At 44.3% G+C, this 26624-nt stretch overlaps 1 protein-coding gene across 1 annotated transcript in view; it reads left to right on the forward strand.

The window, feature by feature from the left end:
- Positions 1-26624, forward strand: part of bcas3 (BCAS3 microtubule associated cell migration factor) — a 292284-nt gene that overhangs the window by 45381 nt on the left and 220279 nt on the right. Inside the window, exons 13-15 of the mRNA XM_078284118.1 lie at positions 148-241; positions 14664-14797; positions 23516-23855. Coding sequence (XP_078140244.1) covers positions 148-241; positions 14664-14797; positions 23516-23855 — 568 coding nt within the window. The remainder of the gene's footprint in view (positions 1-147; positions 242-14663; positions 14798-23515; positions 23856-26624) is intronic.

Raw genomic sequence — 26624 nt, forward strand, 5'->3', positions numbered from 1 at the left:
TTTAATGTTCTCATTGTTGTGAAATGACTAAGACTCTCTGTGTGTGTGTGTGTGTGTGTGTGTGTGTGTGTGTGTGTGTGTGTGTGTGTGTGTGTGTGTGCGCGTGTGTGCGTGCGTGTGTGTGTGTGTGTGTGTGTTTTACTCCAGGTCTTGGTGAGTGAGGACTCGGACGGAGAGGGAGTTGTGGCTCACTTCCCAGCTCATGACAAACCCATATCCTGCATGCAATTCAACCCCAGTGGTAAGACAGACACACACACACACACACACACACACACACACACACCCACACACACACACACACACACAGAGAGAGAGAGAGAGATGTGTTTATTTTTGAGGTAGCAAACAACAACCAGAACATTGCATAGGGGAATTTACGTGTGAGTTCGGCCGACCTAGGCGCAGCAACGGGGGACAGATCAAACTGAGGCGTGGGCGACCTGCTCCATTCGAGTGTGTGTCAGGGTGTGTTCGGCTTTCATGTGGCTGCCTTGTCCCCTAGGCCAGGGTGGACCAGCCCTCTGACCTGGAGGACAAGTGAGCGTGTGCTAGCGTGCGTGTCGATATAAGAGCGAATAGTTGTCACCTTGTTACGGCTGAATGCGTTGACCCCGCCGCTGTGTTTCTGCTGCAGGTGAACGCAAACCCTCTGGCACTGCTGCAACTCTCAATTCCCATATATCTCTTTCTTTTCTTTCTGTATCACTCTTTCTCTCTCATTCTCTTGTGTCTGTGGGACACACCCCATACGTCTAACACCCAGGAACAGTCTTGGGTTTGGAGGTTTTCTGCTTCCACTCATCTCCACTCAAGTGTCTCGCACCGAGGGGTCGAGGCCCATCATTCATTAGACACGCTGTCGCTCGAGTCACAACAAAGTCCCACAGACAGCCAGAAAAAAACAAAACAACACTGCAAACCATCCCCTTTCTCCACCTCATGCTTATGTGCACGAGTGTGTGCGCGCGTGCGTGAATGAGCCACCACGGACAAATCCTAAACTCACTCCTCACCATGTTATTTCACTCTGGCATCTCCTTTCCCACTTTTTTTGCCGTTTCTGAACTTTTCACTCCGGAAATAAATGGACAGTGGATGCTTTGTGAGTGTGAACAGGGTAACTCCTCTATCTGCGCGTACGCTAGGATATGTTAGCTTGAGTATCTCCCCTTTTATTTCTATGGCGTCTGTGCCTCTGTCTGGTAGTAGATGTGTGTGTTCATATATTTTATGGTGTGCGTGTGCGTGTGCGCACGCAGTTAATAAAGGAGCTGCTGAGAGATGGCTCTCACCCCGTGACCTCCCTGTCCCAGGAATCCTTCACATACCTGGACTTATGACTAAACTCTGCACCTCTGTCTGAGTGGGAACAGGACTATAGACAGACCAGATACATGGCTGTCTAGACCCCCCCTTTAAAAAAGCACAGAAAACACAGCACACATAAAAGTCCATACAATGGAAAGAGTGGCAACATATCCTACTCAACTAGAACTAATGTTACATTGCTGAAATTTTACTTACATGGAAATATAATTACTGGTGTGAAAATCTACTTAACCCACTGAAAATGTACTTAGTTAAAGTTACATAGTTTGGGTTTGAACAGTAGGCCTTATAGTAGGTACTAGTGTATGATATATATGACAATGCAAGGAATGCTCCTTTAACAATTAAACGTAGTGATATAATTATCTGAAAATCTGGCATATTTATCATTGAGATCATTCAGTACTACAATCCCTATTTTCACACCCAGCAGACTAACTGCAGCTCTAGAGGGCGCCGTTGTTTCACCCCAACCTTCCAGGGGTTACTTATTGGACATTTATTGAGAGAGAGTGAGAGAATTCCCTTGGAGGAAGGTGTGTGTGTTTGAGAGTGAGTTTGGCTTCCAGCACTCTGGTCAACCGCACGGCGACGGTCAACCATATCCACCTTTCATCTTTACGACCTAAGTCTCAGACACAAAACCACCACTGTATGTAGTGGACGTCCACCTACACATGGTGACCTATCTGTCCAGGAGGTTCCACTTACTGGGTTTGGATTTCTACCTTATGCAAAGTTGTTCTTCAGAGATATATGATGAACAGTTTTTGGGAGTGTGTAAGGATTGATGTTGAATGTTCTACATTTCTCAGACACAGAGAGAGCAAAAAAAAATTAAATGTCTAAACACCCTATGATGAAAACATAACATAAACATGCAACAGTTTACAATATGGAAGCCCTCCCTTAGTCATGGATGATACATTTGCCAGCATAACCAAGTGTGTAGGACCCTGGCAGCATAAATTAAGAGTAAACAGAAATAAATTAATCTCAATGTTGTATTTCAAGACCTGGAAAATGGTTCAGTACTGCACAACCTTCTGTGGATATTTTAATAGTAAGTACAAATATCATCAAAAATCTAGTTTAAACATATTTCCATGACATAAAAATATGCTTAGTAACATTTGAATTTACCATGTGATTGCAGCACCTAGAATTTGGTATCATGGCAGGGTACACAATGTAGCATCCATTATGGCAATAGAGGCATTGGGGTATCAAAGTGGCTTGTGGGTAGGGAAATGTGGCAGGGAAAGTGTAGAGAGGAAGATGCTTTTTGGAAAGAATTTTGGAATATGGGGATTAAATTAATTTCATTATTGCTGCCACCACACCAAAATGTCAACCAGTGGCTAGATGAAGACCCCACAAGTCCTCTGTGTTCAGAAACAACAATGCTAGAATGTAAACTAAGTCTTGAACAAGGACGATATACTTGGCAGCATAACCTGGTGACCTAGTCAAGAATCATTTGATTAGGGGAAGCGAGTGATTGTGAAATGCAAGCAGACATGGGCCAGCGACTTAGGGGCCTTCCAGAGTTAGTCAGCACCAACCTAAGACTTGACCTGGTATTGTACTCAGTAGACTGTTAGGTAAACTAGTTCAGTAGAGCTCACGATGCCACAAGAGGATGTGGTAGATGAGGTATTTGAAAAGAAGAAGCCTAAACACACTGAACTAGCAGCCAAGGCTGAAAAAAAAAGGCTGAAAAGCCCTTTGGAAGTTAGGTGCCATGGGTTGGTAGCCTCATCCACAAATAGTTTACTCAGGGAGTTAGGGATTCAGGGTCAGGGATTACAGCAGTCTAGAAAGGCAACTTCTGAAGCAGCCAAAAGCTCTGTTTGAAAAGAAAGGAAACTTGTAGTTGGGGTCGAAAGTATGAAACTTTATCTCATATCTAAGACAGGAGTTATGTATCGTTGGCATAGCTATGGTAGCATGGAATAGTTCACCCAAAAATGTTGTCATTATCTTCTCAACCTCATGTCAGTTGAAACACCAGTGAAGTTTGTATGTGAATATAACATACAGAGAGTTAGCTGGCGTACCTTTGTGTCAACCTTCTTCAAAACAACAGAAGTGGCCGGGGCTTACTTGGAAAAAGGGTAAAAAATTATCATGAAATTACTCCAAACAGCTCATGCAGCATAATCCAAGTGTTCTGAAGCCAAACGATTGCACTGTGGGTCCAAAAGTCCAATATTTACCTCATTATCTCCTGGATTTTCCATTTGGCTTCAGAACACTCGACCTGGCTGTATGTCATATTGACTACAATTCAGTTTCCGAACTGTTGAGCAGGTATTTTCAAGCCACAGTCTTCTGGAGGTGTTTTTGTTCTATTTCAACAAAACATCTGTGATGCGAGGTGCCCTTTTATTAACACCAATGACATACCTGTTCTTACACACGTTTTACCTGTAGATAGGGTTTTTTTTAGGTTTATTTTTGGCATTTTTACCTTTATTAGATAGATGAAAGTGGAGAGAGACAGGAAGACTGGGAGAGGGGGGTGGGCGTGGGGGGGATGACATGCAACAAAGGTCCTGGGCCATATTCAAACCCAGGACATCACGTTTACATGGTACGTGCCTTAGACCACTGACGCCTCCCAGCTAGGTTTCTACATGGATGCTCTCTCAAAATGGCACAAGGTAAGTAAACACGGTAGTTACTTTAGATTCTGTGTATTGGTAAATATTGAATCAGCAAGCAAACGGAATCCCCCCCCGTGACCCTTTCCACAGAGCACCGTCAACTTCAACACGCCAAGCACATCTTTAATCTGTCCACCTCATTTACACTGAGGCAAATCCAAAGGGTTAATACATCTTTGAATTCTGACCCAAAATGCCACCAAAAATGTAGCCACAAAAACACAATGATTTCCCCCCTTTCTTCCTAGCATTAAGGGTGCCTAATGAGGTTAGGATGAATCTTCATTCAAGCTTAGCACTCCTCACTTCCAGTGCTGTAATTGTGGGACTCCTTTCAACATTAAGCTGCATGATCAAAAAAAACTCCCCAACATTGTTGTCTCTAAGCTGCCCGCTTTGGAGTGTCCCAGAATGAAAGGCCTCTTGATTTTGATTAGAGCCCAAATCCTGAGTGACAGATGATCTAGTCTGGCCCTAAATGAACTGTTTCCAAGGAGCTAGAGGAAGTGGCTACTGCTGAACTGCCTTCGTAGCTTCACCGAGGCTCCCTCCACAGTGGTCAAGCTCAGCAACCAAGAAAAAGAAAGATAGACCCAGCAGGAAACAATGGTATGACTCGACAGCGCCTGGAAAGCCCAGAAGTCTTTGGCCGGGTGGAGTTATGTAAGAAACCCCAGTGGCCTGTGTGTGTTGGAGGCTCTACAGAGGACGGACCAGCAGCCGCCAGTTCTTGGTGTGGCGGCTGGCGCTTTGTGGTGTTTCGGTGGATCTATGGATCTATTCCTAGTGGTGTAATTAGAGGGACGCAGTTGAAATGCAGTGGCAAAGCGCTCTCTTTAACAGCTGCAATGTGTGTGTGCTTGTTTTCTTTCACGTCTCGTCCCCTTCACTCGTCCTTAACGATCCTTGACTTGATTATTAGGTACGATGCCAAGGTCAAAATACACTCATGTTTTGATGGCAGAGATTGTCCAACAACTTGTGTTCATTTCTTTGACTGTAGCAGGCGCTAGATGGAGTGATTGATCCAACAACCATGCAAGGCTCCACCCTCCACTCTTTGCTCTCTCAAACCTCTTTCTCTACAGTTCTTCTCTGTCAGTGATAAGGATCATGTATTTTGCTGCTGTACAGATTCATATAATGCTGTTTACTCACAGAATCCTTGGATAGGACAGTTCCTCTCGCACATACAGAACGTTGTATACTTTGGTATTGTCAGGCACTGATGTACAACATGAATGTATAAGACTCTTCTCTGCAAGGAGGAAAACTGAATTAGGTAGCTAACTTGTGGCTTGCACTTTTACCATTGGTCAGTAAAATGTATTGTAGTTAAACTTTGCCTACTGAGATTGTGGCCTACCAGCGCTAGGATGTTTCTGATCTTGGTGCTGTGAGGAACCTTGTTCCAATATAGTTAACCTCATTGAACCTCCCAAAACACAGTAGAATATCACAAAATCAGAACTTGAATTTTTGTGAAACCTTTTTAAAATGGAGGGTCTTAATGTAGAATTTGGAATACCATCAAAGCCGGCAGCAATGGCAGATAAACCCAGACTGTATCTCTCACCAAACGGCACTGTCCCATAAACCATATCCCTTGTTTAGTAACAGGCCAGCCTAATGAATAGCCTGGCCCATTGAGCCTGACCATCTAGGCAGCTGTGCCATGAAGGCAGCTCTTCATGGTGTAATAACTCTGTCCTTCCATCTCACTGATGTGTGAAAGAAACCAGGCCGTCGCCGAAAACCCCGAACCCACACACACATGTTGAACACGAGGGAAATTCCCGCACACAACCAGCTACACTCGTCCCATAGCCACACATCTAGCATGGATTGAGTTGTGTCTTCACACCAAGATAGTAATTAGCACTCACAGCTGTGCTGTGATGTGATTTACAACAGCTACTCTGCAGGGCCCTCTGTGTTTTTGTTTGGTTTTTTCACTATTTTGATTGGAGGACAAGACACTATTATTAATATTAAATATACTGTCATACATATGATAGTCTTAGTTTGTGTGACTGTTTATATTAATTTGTCATTGTGATCTGATGTGTTTGTGCTTCTTGACATGCAGTGTGATAGCGATGCAAATCCCCCATGTCAAACTTGGCAGAAGGCCTTTCCATCAACTCGAATTTGTGATGGCATTAGCCGAAGATGATGATCTATATTTCCCCAGTCCACCAACAAGCATAATCCATGTAATTCCCTTCCCCTAAAGTTATTTTTACTTGCTGGGTTTCCATCTATGTATTTATTAAAATTAAGATTTTTCAAATTAGAAAAGCTGAATGGAAATGATGCCGTTTCTTCTACATTGCAAAAATGTTTTTATGCTTGCTTGAGGCAGAATCAGTTAATAAAGAAGTGATGCAGTAAACAGCGATAAAAACACATTTGTTGAATAATTACTTACCTTGTGATGTGTGCAGCCAATGGTTGTCTATAAATTATCTATCTACCATGACTTGCTGGAGATATCATGTGCACTGTGGCTCCCATGTATAAGGCACCTGACGTGGTTGTATGGCCATTAGTTATTATTAGTAATTATTATTAACATTCTGATCCTGTGCGTGTTTTACAGGTATCATCTTTCACAGCAGTTCTGACTCTCCCTTTAAGTAGAGCAATAGTTTAAGTGTTATGACTAACTATCCTTCAGAGTTTGCATGAAACCATTTAATTGAAATTATTTACCCATCTATGTCTTCCAATGTTCCTCTCATAAGAAAATTAGCAGTGGACATCGCAGTTAACTGCCGACCGCCTCAGTGTGAATGCTCAACCTACAGTAAAACCTCCTGGTGTGTTTGCAGAGCACACAGAGCCTCCGTCCGGCCACGCTCGTCCACTGTTTGTCCAAGATGCTGTCAAAGCTGGCGCTGGTCACTCGGCTATTTTTACAGCGTTTCCATGCTAGGTGGCGAGCTGGCCCGGCCGTGCTAGCCTCCTGGGATGTTGAGAGAAGGAGAGAAAGGGTAGGGCCTCCCGCTCCGGGCCTGTAAAACCACACTGGGATCAGAGTGGAAGGTTCAGGGGATGTGGGGAGCGGGAAGACAGCAGGATGACATGGGGATGTAGGAGAGAGAGGGATGGGGAGAGGAGAGAGGAAGGAATAGACAGGGCTTGATGAGAGGAGGAAGGGGTTAGAGCTGTAAGAGACTGATACACAAAGCAATACAAAGAGTGAATGGTAGAAGAAGTCTGACAACAAGAGATTAAGAAACATTGCACTGTCTCAGTTATATTCCATTGCTAGTAGGATTAGACCGATACATTAGTTTGCCGATATACGGGGCTGATTTTGGGCTGAGTATTGGTGATGCAGGTTGTTAGATTACATTTTGTTTGGATTTCACACACATACAGTATGCATGAATATGTCTGTTTTCTTCTTCTTCTTTGTTGTTGTTGTCACTGTTGTCTTCTTACTATCCTGGGTTTCAGTTTTAGGTCGCATGATGGTCTAAATCAGTGATTCTCAACCTTTTTCATATCAAGGACCCCTAATTTAGTCCACATTAGAGCCACGAACCCCCATTTGATGTGATTTTGTCTCTCAGACCCAAATTTGAGAATATTTTTATTGTCAGATATGATTTTGTCCAGAATTCCATGACTATCTGTATTGTAGGTAGAGAGATAACAGTGAAACTACGATCAAAATAGTAATTCTTCCACATTCTCTAATTGTGTTAACTTCTTGTAAATTAAATAATGGTGAAGTTTAACAATTCATCAGTTTGCTGGAGACCCCCTGGAACCCCCTCAAGGACCCCTGTTGGTCCCTGGACCCCACGTTGAGAACCACTGGTCTAAATGCATTTTCAGAGGCTTTTCCTCCCTGACAAGGATACAATCCTGTGGGAAACAATGAATGCTTGATATTCTTTTTTGTTTTTTTTTGTTTTTTTTTGGTCATAAAAATGGTCACATTTTAAAGATATTTATTGATACAAAATGTCAGCTATCGGCAAAACCGATATCGGTCGAACCCCATGCAGCTGAGGCTTAAGGAAAAAAGATAGGTAATTATTGTCCTGGAAAAAAGCTTCTTTTTTTTCCCAGTGATAAGTGGTTAGACGGCTTGAGCTTCAGAAGAGTGTTTGAATCAGCCAGTGACCATGACTCAAGGCCTCTGGAAAGCTTGGCTCACACCAGACCATCCCGGTCCTCATCCAGTTCCCCATGCCCGACTCCCATTTCTGACTCCTGCCTCACTGACACACCAGACACCTCAGCCGTGTAGAGTCATCCACAGCCCACACAGTGCGGCAACACACAGGCCATGTGCAGCTTTTTATGGTGTGTGTGTGTGTGTAGGTGGGTGGCTTGGTAGGGAAGAGGTGAGTCGCTCAGCTTCATGTTCCCTGGAATTCAGCAATAACTTGGTGTGTAGGAGAGCAGACACACTCTTCTCGCTCACACCCCTACCCCTAACACACACACCTCCCCTGCACTTTTTTTTTGTCAAATCAGCGGCACCATCAGAGCACTGTGAAATCTTATCTGTGACCAGCGGCTGTGAATGTTTAAAGGGATTCATTAGTTAACAGAACACTCTCAGAAATAAAAAAGAGACCATGTAAATGCAAGGAGATTACCTCCGAAGCCCCACTGTCTGCCCGTTTGCTCAGAAAGGGGGATTAAATGCTGATCACAGTCCCGAATTCTTTATCAGGAGATTGTGGACAGGAGCAATTTGTTGTGGAGCTTTTTTAAACATGGCATCAAAAGAGGCCTGGTGTTAAAGCTCCCTCTAAGCTGCTGTGAGAACATGTTTATCCCATGTTGAAAAGCCACAGAAAGACAATGGAGTAAAGGTATTAGGATGCACTGAGAATTTGGTGTAGTGATGGATTTAGGTTCTGGCTTTTGGTAGACTAGGTGAAGTAAGAAGGGAGGGTTCCTTATTGTTGTCTTCATCCCCTTGTCCAGCTTATTACCCTAACAAGTGTAGTGTGTAGTACCCACTGGATGGCTTTCCGCCCTCCACTCTCTCCGATCTAAAACAATTCCAGCAAGGAAGAGTGCAAATATGTAAATTTTCCATAAAAAGGGATTTAAGTTAGTGTGTTTTCCACTTTAAGTGATGAAAGAACGAGCCCGGAGCTCTGCCTTGAGAACAGTCACGCTTTGTGAACTTGACCGCCACGGCCCCTGCCCCTTGTAAGTGTGTCGGCGCGACTTTAAAGCGAAGCGAGTTTCGCCCTCTTAAAAGAGCCGGCGTTCCAACATATTAATATCAAACTAATGGCAGCCTCTCAGCTAGGTTAGCCGCACACACCTTTTTTCATATCTATTAATATCTGAGCGCTCACAGGTGGTCTGCCCATGGAGTGCGTAGAAAAACACAACCCTCGGTTTCAGCCCGCTGTACATCAAATGAACTGTGAGCACCTTTTTCCCCTCTCTCACTCTCTTGTTTTCTCTCTCTTTCTCACTGTCCCCTCTCTCTCTCTCTCCCCCTCTCTCCCTGCCTTATCTCCCTCCCCCTGTCCCTCCTTCTTTCCTCTGTCGGATGAATTGTGGATGTGGTTGAGGGAGTTAAGAGAGTCTTGAGAAACCCATGCAAGCCAGAGCGGTTGCAGCGTAGCGCCAACTTGCCATGCTCCAGGCGCCGTGCCTGCCGTGCCCACTAGGGTTGGACCGATATGGATTTTTGAAGGCCGATACTAGTATTTTTGGATTGAAGCTGCCGATAGCTGATATTTTGTGCCAAAGTTAAATATCTTTAAATGTAATCATTGTCATGCCAAAGCGTGGAAAAGGCTCTGAAGCATTTAGACCATGCAACACTAAAACTCTCCATTACAGCCCAGGACGATAAGAATAATAAAACAATTTCATGCAAACTTGTGTGGACTTCAATGACACATCTGAATAATTTCAGGTTAAAGTCTTCCCATAGGTAGCCAGTGAAGTTTTGACCAATTCAGCAATAAATATGTAATCAATCCAACTGCATCATATCCATCTTATCAGTGGTGGACGACACTGACCAATATGTGATTCTTACACTGATACCAGCCAACACTAATGCCTACCCCGTTGCCCAACAGAGATAAAACTCCTCTTATATTAGTGTGTTGCTGTTGTGGTGAGAGGATTAGTAGGTCGCTCCCCTCCTTCCCTCATTTAGCTCTGTAGCCAGTAGTAGAATTTGCACTGGTTATCCAAGTAGTTCAGCAAAAGAGAGCATGTATCCATCCATCCATTTGTTTATTTGTTCCACCATCAGCATGTTTCAAAGTCCGAAGGCCAAACCCTTGGTCCTCCACTGAGGCAAATCCTTCACAGGGTTCTTTATTGAATTCAACGGGTTAGGCTTTAGGAGTTTTCACTTTTTGCCTGTAAAAGATTAACAATTTATTGACCGCAGTGTGACCCTGGGTGTGTGTGTGTGTGTGTGTGTGTGTGTGTGTGTGTGTGTGTCCTTGTGGATAGTGGCTGGATGGTGGGAGGGATGGTGGATGAATGGTGGGTTGGATGATGGATGGTCGGTGGATGCTTGATGGATGGATGGTGGTGGATGGTGGGTGGATGGTTGCTGGTTGATAGAGGATGAATAGTGGATGGAGGATGGATGGTGGGTTGATGGTTGGTGGGTGGATGGTTGATGGGGGATGGATGGTGGGTGGATGGTTGATGGAGGATGGATGGTGGGTTGATGGTTGCTGGTTGATAGAGGATGAATAGTGGATGGAGGATGGATGGTGGGTTGATGGTTGGTGGGTAGATGGATGGTGGGTGTATGGTTGATGGAGGATGGATGGTGGTTGATGGTTGATGCAAGATGAATGGTGGGTGGATGGATGGTGGGTTGATGGTTGGTGGGTGGATGGTTGATGGGGGTTGGGTGGATAGTGGGTTGATGGTTGATGGAGGATGGATGGTGGTTGATGGTTGATGCAAGATGAATGGTGGGTGGATGGATGGTGGGTTGATGGTTGGTGGAGGATGGATGGTGGGTTGATGGTTGGTGGAGGATGGATGGTGGGTTGATGGTTGGTGGGTGGATGAATGGTGGGTGGATGGTTGATGGATGGTGGGTGGATGGTTAATGGTTGGTGAGTGGATGATTGATGGTTGGTTTGTGGATGGTGGATGGATGGTGGGTTGATGGTTGGTGGGTGGCTGGCCAGGGGACCCAGTGATCTCAGACCTTGTGGGCAGCTTTGATGTTAGGCCGAGGCCCCCTTTGCTTTACCCTTGAGTGTGTGTTTTCCACCAGCTTCCATAAACACCTCAACAAGCTCACCATGGACCCAGCCAACAGGGAGTGCCGCATGCACACACACACACACTTGAGCACACACACATACATTGGTGAACTCACATTGGCTAAACAGATTCACTTACTGTACCCGTACACACATAGCAACACTAACACAGCAGTAACATTTGTATAAATATTACAATACAGAGAGATGCTGTGTTGTATATGCCCAGTATATATGCATGGACACGTGCAAGTACACACACACACACACACACACACACACACCCTTACACACACTCACAGCCCTGTCCTTTCCCCAAAATTGCCAACCCTCAAGACAAAGCCTCGTCTTACGATGGATACTCTTTCATTTGTGTGTTGGGCTCATTTGCTCTGAAGTTTATGCGTCCTGGTAACAGTAAAGCTATCTGAATCCCCAGAGTCCTCCTCCTTGTAAGCTTTATGCTTTCCACATGGTTATAATTTGAGATTTTCCCGATTTTCAAAGCTTTTTTGGAGCCTAGTGTTGTTAATTAGAAAGTGGACTAGTTTTGTTGTGGCCTTTTGTGTTGCCAAGTAAGGAAATCACCGCCCTCCTTGTTGCTCTCTCTCTCCTTTTCTTTCTTTCCTTTTCTCTCTCCCACTCCCTCTCCTCATCTGCCTTTGTCAAGAAAAAAGCTACCCCAACCACTTTGTAAATGAAACATCCTCCCACTATTAATGGGATTGAGCAGATGTTTTCTGTTTGGATGGTCAGGGATGGGACAGTAAAGCCCGCAGCAAAACAAAACAAAAAGATTTTTGGGAGCAAAATGGAAAAAAAAAACAAGAAAGCAAGAGCCGATATTTATGGAAATGATTATATCACTTGCCTCATGTCCCATACGGACGCATGTCTCGCACACATGGCAAATTAGAGGTCATCCCTTCCAGTTTAGCGTATGTCTATGTGTGTGTGCCAGCGCTTTTGGTACTAAAACGTCGTAAATAACACTGTAACCCCTGGGACGAGGTGTTATAAATAGGACGTGTCAAACCCTGCTCCGGCCAGCCTCTGGTTTCCCCGAAACCATCTCTTTTCACCCGCCGAGTGGCTCAGCTACTTTTTAATTTGGCCTTCCCGCGGGCTAACCAACTGACGCCTCTCGGCGAGGGCCTCTGTATTTCAACAAGGCCACAAAAGCCCCAGTCCTCGGGCGCTCGCGCTCACAAAGCTCTCCAGCCCTTCTGAGCTGTTTTCTTTTTTGGAGCCTAGACTCTACCATCAGCAGAAGAGAAATGCCGTCCCTGGCCAGGACGCTGCGGCCAAGCCTCATCTGTCAAAAAACCCAGGGGCCAGACTCTCCAGCCGCTCGTTGGGCGGGATGGACCAAAACAGGGAGAGGAGGAAGAAAGAAAGAAAGGAGGGTGGGGGAGAGAGAGAGAGAGGGAGGGAGAGAGAGTTAGAGAGAGAGAGGAAGCTCCCAGATAAACAGACCGCAGCGCCTCAACTCCTAATCACCCCGCGCTTCCGTTTCCAGACTCTATAATTAGAAGGGCCCAGTCCCTTTTTTCTCTGTATTCCCAGTTGACGCAAATGCTTCTTGTGGCTTGGCACCTCGTTTGGGGCGTGGGTTTTCAAGAGTTTACGGGCCCTGGGCCTGAGCTCTCTGGCTTTCTGGTTGTTCTGATACAGCATGAATAGCTAACCGCTGTCTTAATGCACGCTTCACTCGGTTTCTCCCTGACTTTCCTCCCTCCACTTCCAATAATCCGCATGACCCCGCTGCTCATCTGCTTCATACCTCCTTCGTCCCACCTCCTCATCATCTTTGTGAATAACTGGTATTCAGTGTTATTAAAAAAAACCAACTTTTGCAAGTCTGAAAGAAGATTGTGCAAAATTATGTAGCGCCGTATGCCTTTTTTTTTCCAGAGAGGGAGTGTTTTCCATCTCCCTTGCACGTGTTGCCGAATCCTTTTAATCTCATGCCATTCCAGCCTCCTCTTTTCACATTTGACATGCCACCCAATAAAGCCCGGCCACTAATTAAAACCTACTGCAGCCTCCACATAAAAGATTCCATGGGGAAAAACTCGGAGGAAAATCACTAATTACTTTAATATCATTTACGGCTGGGAGTCGTCAAAAGGCGGAGGTTTTCGAAAGTTTTCGAATCTTACACCCTCCGTCAGCGATGTGTTTCCAACGTTCGGAGTCGCCGCTTGATCTTCGGATTTGTTTGTAACGTCTCAAAGGCTTCTGGGGATCGGCTTTTGGGTCGAAAGAGCGGTGCGGCGTTTTTCCTAGCCGAGCCAGTTTAGATCTGGGTTTGTTCTGGTGTGGTTTGTTGAGCGTGTTGTTTATGGTAAGGGCCTATACTTGCTGGAGTTTGACGAGCTTCAAATAAAATGGGAGCAAATGAATGGGCCTGTCAGTAGGGGTTACACTTACGCCGAGTTGTGGTTCCGCGTTCGGGGGAGAATTTGCGCTTGTACGCACACGCACACACACACACACACACACACACACACACACACACACTCATAAACATACATGCGTCGTATGTATGTATACATGCAGATTCTCTCTTGTACAGACAAAACATCACACACAACACACGCATAACTCTTGCTGTCCCTCCGGGAAGCAGACAACATGGGCCATCTTTTTGACCAGAGAACAAATTATGATGTGAGGGATAAGGCCGCGTTTTTTACGACGGCAACAAACGATAGCTTGTCTTGTTTTAATGGGCTGGTTTGTTTGTCTTAAAGACACAGTGGCACTGATATGCCTTCTCTGTTTTACTGTTTAGTGCATTCTTGTGTGCTGTTTGGAGTGAAATATTGGGCACTTTGGTTTATAATACTGGGTGTTTTGTTTAGGGCATGAGTTTGTACCAGTGCCCACTTCCGGACACCTTGTCTAATTCTGGACACCCTTAGTCAAATCCAACACACACACACTCTTTCCACTTTACAGGAAACTCTTCAACAAATGCGCTAAAAGACTGGAAACTGCATCAAAGAGTGTGTGTCTGTGCACGTTAGATGTCCAAGAACAAAATCTTCAGTGATGGTTAGAATTGACCCATCCCTAAAACAACTGGGATAGGTTTAACACTAGAAAGACCTATGGAAGTCTAAGAAAAGGCCATCAAGCCATCAGTTGAAAGTAGTACATATAGCTATTTCCTTGCATGACTTATAGTCTGACAACAGAATAGTCTGACAGCACTTGTTTGTACAGAAAGTGGGTCTAAGAAAAGTCATGCTGGGACATTTTGAAAGCTGAGATTACGATGATGATTGTTTACATTTTTGAACCTGAAAGCCCACGTTTGATTGTTAGTATGAAACTAGTTGTGATCATAATATTCAGTTCATCCTCTTCCTAATGCTGATCACTGTATGTGTGTTATGTGCCGTGTGTGTTGCAGGAATGCTGCTGGTGACTGCAGACACGTTGGGCCACGATTTTCACGTCTTCCAGATCCTCACCCACCCGTGGGCGTCCTCGCAGAGCGCCGTTCACCACCTCTACACACTGCACCGCGGGGAGACTGAGGCCAAGGTCTGACACACACACACACACACACAGCATCATCATCTTTAGTAAGGTTTTGGTCTTTAGTATGGTAGTAATAGGATACATAAAAGAAGATAAAGATTTTGCGAATGGGCGTAATTCCACAAAATGCCGCCGACAATTCTGATGTGTCAAGAACATATTGAGTAGAAATTTATGGATGACAGAATGAAAAAAAAGGGATTACAGCATTGTGAGGGTGTGCAAAATAATGTCAATAGAACATAATGGTGCAAAGAAAATGAAAGACAATATCTACAATATGAAAATATACCAAAAAACTACATTCAAGGCTAGTCTTAAAATGAAAAAAAAAAACTTGTATTGACTTGAATAAAATTTTTAAAAGTCTTATTAAACGTCTTAATTTGTTTGACCATGCAGTGACAGGTTTATGTTTCATCGAGGTTCGTTTTGATGCAAATCTCCAATGAGATTTACAGATTCTTTACATTTGGTAATATGGAAAGTAAGGCAAAGAAAACTAGGCAAATGCCATGAATTGTGTAGCTTCGCCAAAAGATGTAAATGACACCAGCAGTGGTGTTGATTTTATTTTCTTGTTTTATTACATTACTTGCACTTCCAGTTGATCACATTAAGCTTGACCCAAATGCATGTATGCTCTTAAATTAATACAGAAAAGGGTTAATACAATATGCCAATCATGTTTTGTTTTCATCACATCTGCTTTAATAAACACGATTGGACATTTAACTTTATTACACTGCTCATGCATGCTTTTATCAACTATGTTCAATCAGAAATAAGCAGATTTTTGTTTCTTTATTTTGATTGGTAAATTGGTCTTCAGTTTAATTCCAGGTAGCGATTAAAAAAAGTCTTAAAAACTCATAAATTTGGCATTCTGAAACCTGCAGATACCCCGAAATAGTCCGATCCCTCTCTTGTAAAGCGCTGTGACTCGGGGCCACCCACTATAGTTTGCTCTGTCTACTGATAGGACCCTGGACATTAGCATGTTCTGTAGCCTACAACAAGGCTTTCATCCACAGTGTACCGCTCTCTAAACACTGTCATGGAGACGATACTGGAGAACATCAGCAACCAGAGAGCACGGAGGGCGAGGCTTATGGCTTAGATCAAACCAAAACCTCTCTGTTTGGGAGGGATAATGAGCATCCTTTACTGTCTCTCTCACTCTTCCTCTCCTACACTTAAGTTCATGCGAGTGGCCTCGTGTTGCGTGTGCGCATGAGTTTGCGATTAAGAAGACTGGTAATGCAAAATGGGTGTGATCTAAGGTCGGACTGATATGGATTTTCGAAGGCAGATACTGATATTTTTGGATTGAAGCTGATACTTTGCGTCGATATTTAGTATCTTTAATTTGACCATATTAATGCCACCAAAGTATTTTGTGGTTTCGCCAGAGCTTTATTGTTGGCAGTGTGCAATCGCCTCTGAAACAGCATTTACAGCATCATGGGACACTAAAACACTGAATCCCTGGATGATGATAATAATACATTCTTATTCTATATACTTTTGTGGAATTGCATCAAAATGTCTAGAATCAATTCAAGTTAAGGTCTTCCCATAGACAACCAGTGTAGTATTGATCAGTTCTACAATAAATATGTAATCAATCAAACTGCATCATATCCATCATATCAGAGGTGGATGACATTGACTGGCTGATATCTGATATTTAATACAAGGCCAGTAGGCACACCATATCCTGTGTGTGTGTGCGTGCGTGTGTGTGTGTGTTTGCCCATGTGTACAAGAACACAGAAGGTGGGGCGAAACCCCCCCCCTCCGCTAATTGATCTGAAGGGGCGATTTAGCACCAACGGGTGCCTCATTGCCTCTCAGTCAGCTGCAGTATTTACAGCGCAGTTCCTCTCAGCTGTCCAATCGCACTGTTCCTCCTCCAGCCCGTCTGGATTCATCGCCTTCCAAAGCAAACGCGTTTAAAGCAGAGACAATTTGTAGGAGAAATAGGCCGTGGCGAGTCTGAAACAACACTCAACCACTGGCGGCTCGTTCAGCATAAAAGAGCCCGTGTGATTCGTTCTTGATGTGAAGCTTGTGTGCCTCGCGATCTTCTCCTCTCGCCCCCTCCGTTGCCTCCTCTCTTGAACAGACACATGTAAAGACATTGGTGAAGAAAATCTAATTAAGGGAGAGATGCTATTTGGAGCCGGGATCGCTGCTGTTTTACATGTCACTTCCCGGCTGTTCCTCCCTCACTTCTTCCTAATTGAATTCTGAGTTTGAGAGGAGCTTGTTTGAAAAACCCCTACCATTAAAATTCTGTTTCTGAATGCATGCACACATCATGAACATGGTATCTGTGTTTGCCATTTAAAGTAATAATCTGTGACATTTTCACATAAATATATGTGTATTTGACTGCCACAGTAGTGATGCAACCTATATCCAGTACATGAAAGCTTTTACATTTTCCCTTCTGAACAGCCGGTTTCTGGTAGCTCTTTCCTGGGAAAAATCCTCTGGCGCACAGGCAGTGTTTTATGTTTCCGGTTCATTTGGAATAAACAGAAGAAGAACTGGGTAGTCAGCATGAGCAGTGATAGCCACCATGGCTGAACAGACAAAGAAAAGAGCGCCACCTACAGAAACTCCTATTAAAACGAATGAAGTATTTACCCATCCAAAGTCTCCCAATTGAGAGTTGGAGTAGTTTCTGCTCTTCACATAGTCATGAGGAGGTGTAATACAGGTGCATAGGTTAGTAATAGCAACCTGCACACTGTTCCAAAATAAGGAAAATGTCCAAACTGAGGCCTCCTGATGCAGAAATGTTTATTACAAAGTGTTCACCAGTGCAAAAAAGAGTATCCACTGTTTTCTCGTAACCTCACCTTTTGTGTTTCCGCACCTTTTTTTGCACCGGAGCACACTGCGTAATAAATATTTCCGCATCAGTAAGTCTCAGTTTGGATATTTTCCTCATGTTGGAAAAGCGCGCGGGTTTGCTCTCATTTTCCCATGCTCTTCTATTTCTCCCCATGCGCATACCGTGATACGTTATGCGCACTGAAACGTGACCCGAGTATACAGCGTGTTCCCTACAGTAGAAACAGGGGAGGGAACAACAAAGGGAAAGAAGCCGTAGAGAAGGAGATCGGCGGGGCTCTGGAAGCGGGGATCCAGCAGAGAGCGAGCCGCGAGGCGGGAGAGCCTCCCTGCCGCGCCGCAGCAGGCCTGGCCAAACACATCCAGCCAGGGCTTTCATGTGGACTAGCAGGGAACATTTGATTATTATCTGGAAGAGGGGAAGGACATGGCTGGCGTGTTTTGGGGAGGGCCTGGGGAACACTCGCAGGCACTCGCTCCAACACGGGAAGCGAAAGCCAAACAGCGGTCGCGGGTTGATTGGCACCTATAAAAATCAAACCGGTGAAAAGTGAGGGAATGTGTGTGTAGAAGAGGTGTAGAAGGTGCCTTAATGTGACAAATTTGTGTGTATTTGCTCAAGCTAAACCGACCTTTTAGACTTTGGACGCTAGCATGTCTGTTGAACACACTGTTTAGTATTTCTTGTCATATTTATCTCCAACATTGGTGATATATTTTTTGTTTTTTTTGTTTTTTTATGAACATCTTGGGTATTTAAAAAAAAGTTGATTTTATCCGAATAAAGTTTCAAGAAAACAAAAAAATAAATAAAATAGAACCAATACAAATTTGTTTGGTTTAATATAAGCTAGACTGAAACAGATAAAATAAACCAAAACTGTTTGAAGTGATCGTTATTGGATCTACATAACCAGATAATATAGTTTATTTATTTCAGTCCCCTTGGAAATTTGTCAGTCAGACACTAATAAAACTCTTTTGAAATGCATAGGCAGCATGCACAAATTGCATACGTTTAAATTTGTTCAATTTGTTTTTGTTCTATTTGAGTCAGTTTCATGAATGATAATCCTTCATCAAAGTTAGAAATAATACAAAATCACAGAATGGTACAATTAAAATGTGTAAACCTTGCAACTCTACTAATATTATTTGATCTATTTATTTACACAGTAGTGTAGTTAAGTTACAAAGTAGCATGTAGTTTGCACATTGCAGGGCTTCATTGACTCACAGCTGGGCTAATTTGCACCTCTTTTGGACTTCTTATGTGTCTGCACTGCACATGCAGAGACTTTGCAGTGAGTGAGAAGTGCTTACTCAACAAAACGCCTTCAGGCCTTGTTCGGTTCAGGAATATCGACTGGACACACACCTACACACCCACACACACCCACACACACACACACATCCAGTGCCTGCGTCTAGTTAATGTACGACCTAACGGCAGGTCCGCTGACCGGCTGCACACTGAGCCTGCTTTGATCCGGCCCGTCGTAAACAGTGAATGCCGGCCTTAGCCTAGTGATAGGGCCAGGGGTTATCACCACACACACTCACACACTTTCACACACACACACACACACACACACACACACACACACAAACGGGAAAGTGATAAAGTCTCCAGTTAGGTGGGCGGAGGGACGCTTTCTTATCTGTCTCCAGCGGCCAAACATGCGGCCGGCTGTCAGTGACCCGAGGCCAGGCCAGGTAAACAGACCTGCAGCTGATAACAGCCAGAAGGGGCTGAAGGAGGAGCAGAGCAGAGAGGAGCCCGGAGCCACGGGGAGCAACTGGAGAGCGCTGGTCATGGAGGTCACAGCGGTGGCACTCCACCACTGTTCAACTCTGCAGTCCTGCACCATCAGCTATAATTAGGGTTCCACTGATATGGGTTTTTGAAGGCAGACAGCGATATTTATGGATTGAAGCTGCTCATAGCTAATATTTTGTGCCAATCTGACCATTTTCAAAATGATCACATTTAAAGAGCAGCTTCAGTCAAAAACATATTATCGGCCTTCAGAAATTCATATTGGTCAATTCCTTATTACTTTTGCAATCATACTGTGTTACTAGTAGATTTTTTTTCTTGACAGCATGGAAATGCCTCTGAAATTGCATTTAGACTGCATGACACTAAAACTCTTAATTGAAACCCAGGACACTGCTGCTTACTACTTAATTACTGCTACTACTACAAGTACAGAATCAAATCAAAATATCAAAAGATCTGATTTGTTAAGATTTGTTAAGATCAAAATGTCGCTTTTGAATCAATTCGAATCAAATCAGGTTAAGGCTTTTTTAATGGACAACCAGTGTAGTATTGATCAAATCTGCAATGGATGTGTCTGATTTTTCATGAAAGGCCAAATTCAGCCCCATATATTTGCAATCCAATATATCGGTTGAACCCTAATGGAGTGAAGAAGTAAAACTGCAACCGAGCAGAAAATCTCTGTTTCTTATTTTCTTTTTTTTCCACTCACTTTTTCCTCCATCCACCCTTTGTATTGTGGAGACGCTTGCGATTTATCCCATTGTGTCGCGTTCATCTTCTCTTTCTCTATGTCTTCTTTCTTCAGTCTTATCCTTCTCTCCATCTTTTTCACATTCCTGTCATTCCGTCTGAGTTCCTCTCAGGTGAACGGAGCTGCGTAATCTCCCAGGCCAGTGTCACTGATTTAAAAAATAAAAAAAAATATTCCTTCAACACTTTAAACACACCTCGCTGGCATCTGCCCGTCTGACTGTCAAGGATATCATCAAGTCTTCTGTAGAGAGACAGGAGGGAGCGCTATTCACCGTCTTTCTGGCACCTCTGTGTGTGTATGTGTGTGTGTGTTAAACAGTAAACACAGTCGCATTCCACCTTTTAAAGATAACATTGGATATCTGTGAATGTTTGTCACGTTAAGTTTGTACACTGGCACACGCCCTTCAGGTAAACCCCTGTCTGGTTCCTATCTGATTTGACAGTAAAGTCCAGACACTCGTTCACAGGCGGCCGTCATGCAGCTGGAGAAGCTTTGACAGGACTATTACGACCAATTACGACGTGCACAAAGTAGCCCTTTCTCAACTCCCGAGCCATCCATAATCAGCCAAAGCAGAGGTCAGGCTGCAGCCTCGTCCTTCGCTGGCCTTTGTGGAGTAAAGAAGCTGTCTGGTATGCAGAGGATGCCCCATTAACTGTCATTGCTGGGGACAATTACCTAGTCTGACCTGGCAAAAGATGAAAAAGGCCTGCAGGTACATAGCTATCTGTCTGACTGACTCGCTCGCTGGCTAAGGAGTTGGACATTCCTCCTCCAACTTTCCCCCCCACACCTATCCCTTTCATTTTTTTCCCATTTTCTCCAACCACTTTTTTTTTTTTCGTAGAATGATGGATGCCGTGTCAGCACACTATCACCTCGCCACTCACTCCTTTGTCTTTTTTTCTTCCTCTAGTTCATTTTCTCTCTCTCTCTCTCACACTCTCTCTCTCTCTCTTTCTCTTTCACTTGCATTGTCTCTCCCAGCCTATCTGTCTGGTCCCCTGCATGTCTGACATGCTCAGGGAGATGCTATCTCCTCAAGTGTTTGCTCTCAGAGAGCCAGGCAAAGTTTGAGAAGTCCACACACACAGAAAGGACGCGGTCAGCCTTTTCTGCTTTTTCCCAAACAAGTCTTCGGCAGCGTCTTCATCTAAGACAAAAGTTGTTGTCTTATCCTCTCACCTTGGTCCACTTGTGTCCGGTGCCTCGATATATTAGTGACTGCTGATTCTTCTTCTGATCATTTAATTGATGGGGTTCAGGATAATGGTAACCTAAAAATAACATTTTTAATAACAATTTTATTTTCGAGACCATTCATTTAAACCTCAAACTTCCACACTGCCCATACAGATGAGCTTAAAGAACAGTACACGTGTTCATGTGAAAATATTATTCTATGAGTTGCTGCAATGTCTTAGTTCATATACTGTATTTAAATAAACTACAGTTCAAATGCATTTTATCTTATACAGGACATTCAAGAAAATGTTTGTATGCATATTTCTGAATTTTGTTTTGAATCTGGGTTTTCAATGCTGGTAAGTTGTCAAAGTGTTTTAACAGAGCAAACAACAAGTTTATCAAAACTTCAAACTTTCTTGTTTGTTGTACAGAACCCCTTATATGTCATGCATCTGCTCCTCTCTTCATCAGTTAGTTTGTTTGTACCGGAAATGGTTTGCAAAATGATTGACATGAATTGGCTTCATACTGGGCTCTAGAAATGAGGAACTCTGCCACTCAGACACTCATTCACTGGGGGAACTGGATTTTTTTGGCATGGAAATTGTCAGATTTAAAGATATTGAATACTGGCATGAAATATCGGCTGTCAGCAGCTCAATTCAAAAATATCGGTATCAGTAACCCATACCGGTCAAACCCTTTTGCTGACGTTTGAGTGGGCCAGGCCTGCAGACGGTGCTAAACGCGACGGACAGTTTTTTCTGTGCAGACACTGAGGCGCACACCAACTGTCAGTCTCACTAATTGCCCACACCCTACATCTCCCAACCTTTGTCTGACTGTCACTTTGACCCCATTGTGTGCCGAGCGTTAACCTCCAGGGGCCCTTTTCCTGCAGCGTCTGGCCCCTTGTCCTGTATGATGTATCTACGGAGCCCCGCTGGTTCCTTGTTGACAGTATACAAATTGTTTGCCCTTTGCCTAGTCATTGTCGTGACATGTAATGACCCCAGAACAATAGTTTAATGACAGCTTGACTGCTATCCAAATGAGAGACTTGATCCTTAATGGGCTCAAACCTTGGTAGTATTAAGAAAGGGATATAAGTAATGCAAGAAAGATATATAATGAAGTGGTGTATGTAGGGTTTGTGTGATGAGGGGTTTTGAAAGCCCATTCGGACATTTATGGATTTAAGCTGCCGATAGTCAATATAATGGCGTTAATAATACATAATAATAATAATATACTTGTGACATTTTGATCAGATTCCATACTTTACAATCAGTTCAAGTTAAGGGCTTCCCATAGACAACCAGTGTAGTATTGATCAATTCTACAATAAATGTGTAATCAATCAAATTGCATCATATCAGAGGTGGACCACACTGACAAGATCAGAGCTGATTTTTAGTATAATGCCAATATTGGCCGTATAATTCAGCAAACCAATGTCTAATTTTAGTTAATATATGTAGTGAAATGGTATATGGCCATACACTTAATCTCTCCCCATCTTTTTCTTTTACATCCCCTCATCTGTCTCTCTCTCTTCATCTCTTCCCTCCCTGTTTTCTTCCCATTCCACTGCCATGCTTCTCCCTTGTCCCCATATCCTGTTCTCCACTTTCTCCCTCTCCTCCCGTTCTCCCTTCTTCCTCTTCAACCAATCCAACTAATCCATCCTCTATCCCCATTCATCCTCCTTCCCAATCCATCCTCCATCCCCATCCACCCTCCATCCCAATCCATCCTCTATCCCATCCATCCTCCATCCCAATCCATCCTCTATCCTATCCACCTTCCATCCCAATCCATCCTCTATCCCATCTACCCTCCATCCCAATCCATCCTCTATCCCATCCACCTTCCATCCCAATCCATCCTCTATCCCATCCACCTTCCATCCCAATCCATCCTCTATCCCATCCACCTTCCATCCCAATCCATCCTCTATCCCATCCACCCTCCATCCCGATCCATCCTCTATCCCCATCCGTCCTCTACCCCATCCACCTTCTGTCGCAAATCTTCTGTCCCCATCCTCTCTCCTCATGCTCCCTCTATCCCATCCATCCTCTGTCCCCACCCTCTCACCTTCCCCCGCCCATCCCTCCAGGTCCAGGACATGTGCTTCAGCCAGGACAGCCGCTGGGTGGCCATCAGCACCCTCCGCGGCACCTCCCACGTATTTCCCATCAACCCCTACGGCGGCGCCCCCTGCGCCCGCACCCACATGTCCCCGCGGGTGGTCAACCGGATGTCCCGCTTCCAGAAGAGCGCTGGCCTGGAGGAGATAGAGCAGGAGCTCAACAGGGCCACCGCCCTGGGAGGAGGAGCGGGAGGAGGAGGAGGCATAGGAGGAGGGGGCTGCGTCCTAGGCAGCGGCGGAGGCATAGGCGGGCGCTGCAGCCCCATCCCCGGGCTCTCCAGCAGCCCCTCGGGGTCCCCTCTACACGGTGAGGAGCGGGGAGGGAGGGGGGGAAATGAAGGGGGTGCTTTGGAAATAGTTTTGAACTGATATCAGAAAAAAAACTTCTCAAAATGTAATGAAATGTACCTCTAATTGGGCTGGAAATGTAATAAAACCTGTAATACATTGCAACAGAATGTAACATCTTTAGATAATAATAATTATTATAAAAGTTTACATATTGACAACTTAGTTGCTACAGGCTTAGGGAGTACACATTCAAAAATCTATAATTAGTCAGACCTCTGTGGTTTTTCTTTACGTTGAGTTGTACTTTAGCTTGCGTGTGTGTGTGTGTGTGGGTGCGTGTGTGTGTGTGTTTCCAGTGACTAGTCACCTCAGTAGACCTTGTTCCAGGGACTCTGACCTGTCTGCCACTGCCTTGCCTCCCTTGTTTGTCAAACACCATTTCTGGCTGCTCACACTGTCTATGTGTCCCCGGCTGGCACACACACACTTTCAGCTGCACACTTTTAACTGCACTGCTAGACCCTATGAGGTTTTACTCAGTATTAAAGAGAATATCATGGTTCCGACTGGTCATGGAATTCCTGGAATTACCATGGAGCTATGAGAGGGTGTATTCTGGACAGAGAATGTCAGGAAATTTGATAAATTCTCTGGAGCAGTCAGGGAATTCTACAAATGGGTCACTAGCAGAATGTATTTTACAACTTGTTTCACACAGTCATTGTATTAGATGGTTTTTATCCCAACTGGAGTAGAAACCAGACTGATTGGAACATGGAAGTGCTTCCATATACATTTTTTTTTCCTATGGCCACTCCCGGGCTCCATAGGTTGAGTTCACACACTGCAAGTGCTTTTGCCGGCCTGCATATCTGGGCCAGAATTGGTGATAGGCGATGCCGTGACGTTAGGGTCGGGGTCAAGCCATATTGTCATCTGTCCTCCCTTTCTTCGTCTTCCCCACCTCCACCCCGCCACGGCGCCCTGGCTTCCTCTCCCCTTCCTGCCTTCCCTGTCAAGACCCAGACCCCTACCTAACCCCTGCACAGAAACACCCATATACATACACACACACACACACACAGTGAAAAGTCAGCTATCTAACATTAGAGGGATGTCTGAGTTTGGCGAGTCCTGCGATGAGAGACAGAGAAGGGAGAGGAACATCAAAGCGAGGAGGGTAGGAGGTGAAAGTGAGCGAGCGCAGTAATGAGGTGCAATCGAGAAAAATGAAGGAGAGATAGAGTGAGGGAATAAAAGACAGAGCGCGAGGGAAAGATAAGTTGGTAGTAGCAGCGCTGAAAGCCGGAGGTCTTAGGGAGCGCGATCGTAAATCACACTTTGGTTTCAAAGGAGGGCATTAGGGCCACCTGTCAACAATTAGTCCTCACAGTGATACCCTACTCTGTGTGTGTGTGTGTGTGTGTGTGTGTGTGTGTGTGTGTGTGTGTGTACACACTTTTGAAGAAAACAAAGGATCTACAGGAGTGACATTTCATTTTCTTAGGGAAGCCTACAAAAAAGGAGCTAGTCAAAATGAAAGATTAAGCTCCCAGTGTTTCCCCTAGGATGAAGTTGTAGCAGCGGAGGTGAAGCACGCGCGTGAAAAAAATTTCTTTGCACAAATTTTTTTTTGTTGTATTACGAACAGTGTTGTATTATCAAACAGAGTTAATTTACTTAAATGTAATGACATTTTCAATGATAAAATAACTTACATTTATGACGTTTCTTTAAGGGAATCCTATCCAAATAATATGTAACGTTAATATCTCTGTGAGGGAATCTGTCAGTTGTCTTTGAGATTGACAGCTTCCGCGCGTCACGGTGGCCCTAGCGCATAGTAAGGCCCGCCTCCAGGAAGAAGAAAACAATCGGTGCATGTGGAATACCTGCTATCTTTGTATCAAGATGGATCTTCCAAATGTTGTTTATTTCACAGATATGTGTTTCCTTGCGTATTCCTATCAAATGATTGCGTTTGATGTAACGTTACTGTGCGATACTCTCGTGAAGTTGCAGGACTGTTTTCCTTTCGGCGAATGATAATCCTGAATCCGTGATCAGCATTGCTTGCTTCATTGTTGACATCTACCCGGTGCTTGTTGTTATAATCGCGTAATTGGCGTAATGCCGCTGCTAGATGCATATAGGAGAAACACTGGCTCCCGTAGCATGCAGTGAAAAGTTTGGCTCAACTCGTGCTGAGAAATTTGAAGGTTTTCATAACTCAGTGATATTGTACAGCATACAATACAATCTGCAGGAAATTGTAGACAGGTTTCGCACCCCTTTTATCAAGGTGTTAATCCGTGCCATATGGACACTGGCTCGCTTTATGACAAACAACACGTCGCCTCCTACAGTGTAAACCGAGAGGCAGTCACTGCGCAGGGTTGTAGCGTTACATCCTCATTTGTATTGTAGTGTCTGGCGCTTTTTTTCCCCAGGTCAAACGACAGATTGCACGGCCCTTTAATTTGTACAGATGTGTGTGCACTCTAAGGCCATGATCACATAGGACACTTTTTTTCCCCCAGTTATTTTCAATGGTTTTTGGCGCTCCCCTGGACACTGCGCCACGCTTTATGTCAGTGCGAAAATAGCCCCTGAAAGAGGCACTATCTAGGCAACAAGATGGTCCTCTTCTTCAAGAGCAAGGAGAGCAATTGCTAACTTTTGCCTGTCCATTTTTTTTTTTTTTGCACCAGTTGTTTTGAGCTGTTGCTCTCTCTAGCGACTCTCACAGCTGAGCTTTGCATTTATGTAGGAGAAAAAAGCTCCT

This window comes from Centroberyx gerrardi, chromosome 6, assembly GCF_048128805.1.
Source record: "Centroberyx gerrardi isolate f3 chromosome 6, fCenGer3.hap1.cur.20231027, whole genome shotgun sequence".
Classification (NCBI taxonomy): domain Eukaryota; kingdom Metazoa; phylum Chordata; class Actinopteri; order Beryciformes; family Berycidae; genus Centroberyx; species Centroberyx gerrardi.